This window comes from Chanos chanos, chromosome 2 (genome assembly GCF_902362185.1).
Source record: "Chanos chanos chromosome 2, fChaCha1.1, whole genome shotgun sequence".
Lineage (NCBI taxonomy): Eukaryota > Metazoa > Chordata > Actinopteri > Gonorynchiformes > Chanidae > Chanos > Chanos chanos.
The window spans coordinates 17,835,483-17,843,771 of NC_044496.1; the positions used below are offsets into that span (position 1 = coordinate 17,835,483).

Here is an 8,289-nt window from a genome sequence, read left to right on the forward strand (position 1 = left end):
GTGGATCAAAAAAGCAAAAACAAACAAACAAACAAGCAAACAATTAAAATGTTATCTCTGTGAAAGGTCGTGGGAATTAATCAGTGCTGAGATTTGTATAAAATATCAAAACATCCGTCTTTAAACTTAGACTTTTGAGTTTTGCGTTTTATCTAAAATGAAACTACACAATAGAGCGCATTAATCGGTAGACTTGGTTAAGTAATATTCTCTTTCAATAGGCGATTTGAAAACCAAAGCAGGGACATGCATTACGAATATTTGTTTGCCAACCAGTAATCGAATTATTATTCAAGGATAACCTCGTACATGTTTTAATCTTAAGTATAAAGACATTATTTTAAAATACCACTAACAGCACAAAACAGATGGCAGACTACATGCCTCGCAGTTACGTGAAAAATTATTATTATCTAAAACAGAGGCAACAGTTGTGAATACGGATAAAATGTCGACCTTTTCACTTGACTGCATAAGTTGTTGTCACAACCTCATGTCAGTTATAAAGCTGCATGGAAGTAAGCAAAAGTACAAGTTGCAAGTTTCGAAAACTTCTCGTCAGTGAACTGCCACAGACAGGAGAACAGATGCCGGGCTCGTGAGTGAGTTGCCGGGTGTTGCTGGGCTGCTTTGGCTGATTGCTGTCTGAGGGGACGTTGGACTCAGGGACTGAGGAGAGCTCGAGAGGAAAGTCGGAAGGTGTGAATGAAGCGCAGAAATACGCGGCACTGAGGTTGGGGTTGGTTTGATTGGTACCGGGATGGCGGGCAGAGTTTGTCCACCTTGGCAAATGGATTTGAGCGGGACTCCATAAGTGGAGTACTCACCGTTTGGCATAGAGATGGGTGCTGTTGTGTCCATCACAGTGCTGCTGTACATATGCGGCCAAGTTGTGGACAGCTGGTTGTGCAGAGGGTAACCCGCAGACATGGGCTGCATGGTGGTGAAAGCCAGCCCCCCTGGTATTTTATAATCCCTAGCAATGATGTTTTCTATGGCAAATGGGTGTTTGAAAGAGGAGGATTGAGACACTCCCAAGTTATAACCGTTCATAGGCGGCAGATGAGTTCCTGTCGCCGCCAACGCACTCAGTCGAAGTTTAGCTTGTTGCTGGAGGTAGAGCGCTGCGTCCGCAGGTTTGCTGGGTGCCAAGTGGTCCGATGTTATAGTTACTTTGAATCTTTTGCGGCGCCTCAGAAAACTCCCGTTCTCGAACATATCTCCGCAGCTTGGGTGCAGAGCCCAGAAACTCCCTTTCCCTGGCTGATCTGGCCTCCGTGGTATTTTAATAAAACAGTCATTAAATGAAAGGTTGTGACGTAGGGAGTTCTGCCATCGCTGTGTGTTCTCCCGATAATACGGGAATCTGTCCATGATAAACTTGTAAATTTCGCTAAGAGGAAGCATCTTCTCAGGGGAACTCTGGATGGCCATAGCCGTGAGAGAGATATAGGAATATGGCGGTTTCTGGTCGCTGTAGGTGTTTCTTCCAGGACGAGGCATTTTTGTGGACTTTTTGGTTAAAAAAATCGGAGAGTGGTTTCCTTTACAGCATCACGGGTCAGGTGTCGCAATGAATCAGCGTCCTGTCTGGAGACACCGAAAAAGACAGTTATCTACATCTCTTGAATGACATACAGGAATAAAAGTATATAAAGTAATCTGACAGTTTTTAGTACCTGCAGTTACGTCTAACCAAGCAAATGCGACTTATTCCTGAGTTCTAAAGTTTGAGACAATACACCGCGTTAACTCACCCTACACTATCTGCGCCCAATAGAGACAGAACTATTGGTGATGAGAGTCGCAGAGTTCGCATTGGTAGCAATACCGAGATCTCTCTTTAACCTTGTAGTGTTTATCCTCTCCCTCAGTGTAGATCTTGTATTTCATGCCCGTTTAATCAGTTGTGTCCATAGTGGCTCTATCGGCATGTGTCCCTTTTCTGTAGCGATGTCGTGCGGTATCATGTGCGAAGACATTCTCCATCCCCATAGGATGCTGCATGGGTATGTTGCTACCTCTGTGATATCACATGACAATTTGCAAGAGAGGAGGGGCGTGGGGAGGAAGTCCTTCTCAAATTTAGTTTACCCCAAAAGAACACGGTGAGCCAACAGAATTATTTGCTACACAGTTGCTGCATGGGACACAGTAACATTGCAGGCGTGTTCTCAGCGAGCGCAGTAGAAGCGTAAAGTTCTGAACATTTATGTATTAAGACTAACCTGAGAGAGTGAATGATCAGTGTTGAGATATGTGCACTGTATTATCTTACTGTATTATTTTCTTAGCGTATTATTATTATTATTATTATTATTATTATTATTAATATCTTACTATGATTTTTCTGCTTGCATTTTAAAAATTTCATTGCTTTGTCTGTCAAACAGTAGGGAAAATAGTAGATACTTTTTATTACCGATATCTTTTCCCTGGTTGTACACGATTCATGTGTACATACCTTTAGACAATAGTCTAACATACAGCGCTTCACATGTGCAAAACACTGAAAGCTGCACGTATCAGAATAGTCCACCCCTCATTTCACTCACAGTTTTGGTGTAACTATGTTCTGATAAATTACAAATTGAATAAGACAAACAGTGACGGCATCTGGAAGCAGCAATGCCGATTTAAACGTTTAAGAACTGATGCCACTAACGGTATTTCTCTGAAGTCCCTTTCTCTATCAACAATAACCGCCTAGTGATTTACTATAGGCCTATTCACAGGACCACAAGTCATTACGAAGAGAGATCTGATAATTATTTGGGATAATAGCGATTGCTGCCTAGGGACACTCTCAGGGCCAAAATGAATGAATTGTTACCTGGACGGGTCTTGTTCTACTCAGTGAACACAATGTCATAACACGTGGGGACCGCCACTGATATGAGGAGAGAAAATATACTAATACATAAATGAGAGTACATGTGATCTAATTTTGTGCGCTGAGTACAAAGAAGTCGTTTTTCAGTACGCATCCAGATGATGGTCTGTTGCGCGCCTTGATAACCCTTTGCTGAGCCAGAGAACAGCGTGGACCACACACGCTGGCAGATCGCGGTCATGTCTACAAATTGGAGAGAATGAAATAAAACGATAGAAATTAGGTGAATAAAAAGGAGCTGTGACCAACAATTTGAAGTGGATTAGAAACCCAAGAAGACTGGACGATGGAATTATTTATCCACATACTTAATGTAATTAATCAATTATATTTTTTCCGTGTTTAGCACAAGTTGATTGTTATAAACTAAATTTTGCTCAAAATAATGTTTGAAATCATTCAGTTTTTTTCCAAAATATTGAATAGTTGTGGGATAAAACCTACAAGCTAATGGTTTACTGCTATCATATTCAAGGGGATTAAGTTTGCTAATAAACCCAACAAAGTGTGTCACAATTTTTTCGACTGCTTCGAGTTTGAGGGTGCTCCAGCGAAGGTGTCAGGCGTGACGTTCCCAGGGTGATGTGCAAAATCTGAGTTCAAGACTAGAGCACTGAGACCCTGCAGGTCACTTAAGCATTCCCAAAGGCAAGGGGAGGGCTTTTCTTTCTCACGAGGACGAAGCTTAACAGTCGGTAAATAATGTCTCTCCCCTGTGGCGACTCTTCTGTGTAGTTCTTCGTTCTTTTGATGATTGTGATTTTCCCCCAAGTTTTCTTGTTCCTTCAGAAATCTTGGATTTCGAATTATTTTTATATGGGACTTTGGTTTAGTGAATGATACAGTCATATCTCTTTTGTGAAATCCCCCATCAGTTAATTCGTTGTGGTTATCTCCAAAGAGAATGTTTATAATAATAATAATGATAATAATAATAATAATAATAATTATTATTATTATTGTCGTTGTTGTTGATGATGATGATGTTGTCGCTGCTGCTGCTGCTGCTGTTTCTGATGTTTAATTCAAAGCTCATTGTTTCGAGTTTGCATTAACTTCTTTACAGTGCTTACCAGAGAACTTCATGAATATTTGTATACAATCACGCACAACTATGCTTACACTCTAAGCGAGAGTGTGATGCCACAGCAAACTTCTTAGTAAATTATGTAACTGTTGACGTGATTGATTTGGTCTTATGGTTTGAAATGGTCATTAGTCTGCTAGATTATGTAGTCCTAACAAAAACATTCAGTGCAGCAAGATTCTTTACGAACTAATCTATTCTATGATCAATAGACGAAACTACAATATTATTTCACTTTCTTTATTTAGTTTAATGATTCCTAAATTCGCACCAGTATGCTTTAAACTGTACAAGGTTGTTTAACATCTCTCTTATTGAATTTGAGTTCAGAATTTGCAGCGGGAGAGCTGAGGAGCCTCGCTGGCTTTGCTCGGGAGATTCTGAATGAACACGCATGTAAAATTAATCAACTGTTTCACAGCGAAATCAGAATAAGAACATGAAATAAAACAGCACTGCGGGCATTTTGAACATATGTTGGCGCTACAGTTAATTGAGTTATTACTTAAATCAGTCAAAATGAGCGTGTCTCGATTGTAAGTGTAGATTAGCTGGTGAGACAAGTATTAGACAGTACGTCTTCAAGGGCCAGCCTCTGAGGAGTCAAGACGACCTTGAAGAACCATTAGTTCAGCTTTTTCTAATGTTTTCAAAACGTACAGTACTGTGCAACAGTCTTAAGCCACCCAAGAAAATTACGTTGAAACCTGTTTGGGTAGTACGTATTTATTTGCTTGTAAAAACACCATATAACATTAGAATAAACACAAATAAACATTAATGCAATAGAAACTAACAAGTACTTCTTGTGTTTTCCAAGAAATGATTGATACCTTCTGAGATGGCTTGAAGAACTTGGTTCTCAAACCTCTTTCAGCCATTGCATGTGTATTTGTTAAGTTCACCTACCAGCACACCTAATTCAAGTTGAAGAGGTATTGATTTGCTGAACCAGCTATGCTAGTGGTGGAATTTAAAAAAAAATACATGAGTGTTTCGGATGGTAACCATAAATCCCGGGGTGCTTTGAGGAGTGATTTGGAAATGGCTAAGTTAACAAATTTTGACAGACAAAGAAAATATCATAGTTTTGTATCAACAAGGCTATAGTCAGCAAGCAATAGGACACCAAACTGAATGTTCAAGACATGGTGATGAAGCTGTCATAAAGAAATTTGAAGATACTTGGCAAGTTGAAGACAGAAACATCTGTCTACATCTGATGAACAGTACTTAAAGGTTACTTCACTAAGGAAAAAAGGGAACTCCAGTGGACTGCTTTCTCAGAACCTGGCAGAGTCATCTTGTGCACACTTTGCCTGTGAGAGGATGTTTTGGTCTTGTAGGGTGTCTTGAAGCTAAGAAACCATTCCTGTGAAAAGGCAACAAGCAGAAGAGATTGCAATGTGTGAAAGACCATAAAGCATGGAGAGAGAAACAGTGGCAGAAAGTCCTGTGGACAGATGTGTCTTAAAAAAGATGGCAGCATGACAGAAGAGGAGTTAGTGAGAGGTACACTGATGCTTGAGGCGTAGGGGGTCTGGTCAGAATTAATGGAATAATGAACGCTGAAAAATATAACCAGATTAACCATGCAATACCTTCAGAAATAAAAACAAAAGCCAAAAACAATTGGCGAAAACTTCATCTATCAGCACTGATATTGTGTGGGATCACTATGACAGGGAAAAGAACAAAAACAGCCAGTCAAAAGAAAACATATGACAAAGACGCAAGAAAAAATGACCACAGGACTACTTGAAAAAATTGCAAGAAGTACAAAATTCAAAATACAAAAATGGAGGAAATTCTTCTTACTTTTTATTATATCACTGTTTATTTATGTTTCTTCTAATGTTATATAGTGGTTTTGCAAACAAATATGTACTTGATGCATAGATAAACATATTTTGGGGTGACCTAAGACTTTTGCACAGTATTGTATCTGTGTTCACCAAAACAATCACCAAATACATCACATGATAGACACAACACAAGGATCATGTAATACTTGTTGTAACTTGTGTTGGGAGACAGTTCTCTAACATATGTGCCCGTCTTAGAAAAGGAGGATGTTACCATTGGAGGGGGTACTCTTTGTCCTCTTCAATCATTCGTGTTCAACCCAGCAATTTGCACTAAGTTTGTTTCATCAGCCCCATGTGTTCTGCTACGTGCTTAGTCACTGCTGGTGTCAGGGAGGCTGTAAGCATCATCAATAATAGCCAGCCAACACTGAAACTAAAGGCCTCCATATGGCCGCTGCTGGGCAGATGAGAAGTCAGAGCAAACTGGGTCTGTATGCAGTGATGAATGGTGTGATATGTAATGGATAGTAGCGTAAAGGAACCACTTTGCCTTTGCAGTCTGAGAGATGGGAGAGGAGACCGTCCTGTTATGACACAGCATCATGCAGCATTGAATAGTACTACTCACAGTGTCACAGTAAATGGATGAATGGATGGATGGATGGATGGAAGGATGGAAGCATGGATGGATGGATGGATGGATGGATAGATGGAACAATGAACGAGCGCTCTGACAGCAATAGTACAGGCAAAAAAGGCTTCCCACAAGAGCAGAAATATAAAAAAGACCTTGATACACTGTCCTCCACATGAAATGAAATCCTGTAACAGCATTTTAAGTCATTTCACTTTAACATTTCTGTTATACGTAACAGTAATTCATGCTGTCAGAGACACTGCACTATTAAATAATTTAGAGGATGGATCTCCTGTTGGGCTCTTGGCCAGTTTCCAGGCCTGAAAAAAACATGTTGAACATCATGGATGGTGAAGTGGATTTCACATCACTGTATGTGTGGTGTCACCTCCATTGCTATCTGTTCAAATACATCTGGATGACAGAAATTGAGGCTCAGCCAGCAATAAGTGCAATCCTCTCATCACACTCCTCAATAACATAAATAATGCTGTTATAACCTAACTTGAGTTGGTCATTGAATTGTTTATGTTGCACTCAAGACAAGCAGAATATACTTCATAACATGTTTGTTTCTGTTCTGCATCTGACTGCTGAAGTGGGTGTAATGTGGAAGTGTGTATGTGTGTGTAAATACAGGTGTTTGAGCGTGTGTGTGTGTGTGTGTGTGTGTGTGTGTGCTCCGTGCTTAAGAGAGTGTGTGTGTTTGTGCATTATACTTAATTCTTGCAGTCTAATAGAAGGCAGTGTGAGTAGGGTTGAAGTGGACTGCATTGTGATGAGCATGTTTCATGCAACAATACAGCTTTCTCTCCTCTTCAGCTTAGTCTCAGGCCCCAGCGCATGTGTAAGACCACCATGACTCCAATTAAGTTTGAGTGAGCACAATTCTATTGCACAGACCAATTTGAAGTAGCATTAATGCAGGCCCATGCAGATGGATAGATACTATGACGGAATCCCTTGATTGCCGCAGCTTGTTCTCCTTTAGGATTTTGTCCAAAGTGCCTCGTCGGTAATGTCTTCTGTGATAAAGTAGCTGCATGAGAAGTATCTGGTAACATGAATTTCATCTGTATCTGCAAAATAATGTTGCACTTGTCAATGTGAGAGACTCTTCTGTGAAAGTAAATTAATGTATATCAGACGAAAAACTCACCGTTTCTCTTACCCTCAGTGAGTGTCCCTGTTTACAAAACAGACTCGAGCAATTTTGCTAAGTGATCCCATTAAACTGAGATGGTAGTTAAACAAATGAGCACTAATTAGGCAATAAGTGAGTGGTACTAATTAGAGTGGGATTTGGATAATTACTTTGCTGATCACCTTGATGTGAAGAATTTTGAATGAGCAATGAATCAGCTGTGGAGGGCTCAAGAAGCTCAAAAATATTGTTTCCATTACTGTTTCCTGTTTTTAATGTTCGCTTTGACATTTAGACGTATATTAAGACGGTGTTAACTCTTTCATCAGCGGTAGCAGACTAGCAGTGTTGTTGCATTTATAATGGTTAATAACATACATTTGTTACCACAGGGAAAATCATTTAAGCTACATCCCAGTCTCATATGTCAGATTTTCCTGTCTCTGGGTGTGGGATATAGAAATGAAAACTATTCAGTGTAATATAGTCAGCTCGGTCAGTACCTCACAGGAAGACTTGTGCTTTTTCACACAAACCAGTGAGAGCAGTTTCATCCCCAAAAGTCACCTACACAGTGACTCTGAGCCTCAAGTAATTATCACACCATTGAGAGTAAGCGACTATTACTACAGCATTGCATACAATAAGCAGAGAGCTGCATATTCTTCAACCCTCAACCCATGCATTAATATTTAATCCATAATTAGTGGAATAATCTTT

General features: G+C 40.0%; 1 protein-coding gene across 1 annotated transcript; it reads right to left on the reverse strand.

The window, feature by feature from the left end:
• Positions 1 to 558: 558 nt before the first annotated feature.
• On the reverse strand, positions 559 to 1,503 carry LOC115806047 (forkhead box protein B1-like). Its single transcript, XM_030766775.1, has one exon. It carries the CDS (start codon positions 1,501 to 1,503, stop codon positions 559 to 561), a length of 945 nt encoding a protein of 314 aa, XP_030622635.1.
• Between the last annotated feature and the right edge of the window lie 6,786 nt (positions 1,504 to 8,289).

Bases quoted from the DNA above. Each gene is read 5' to 3' on its own strand.
- LOC115806047 (XM_030766775.1), bottom strand. From the start codon at position 1,503: ATGCCTCGTCCTGGAAGAAACACCTACAGCGACCAGAAACCGCCATAT.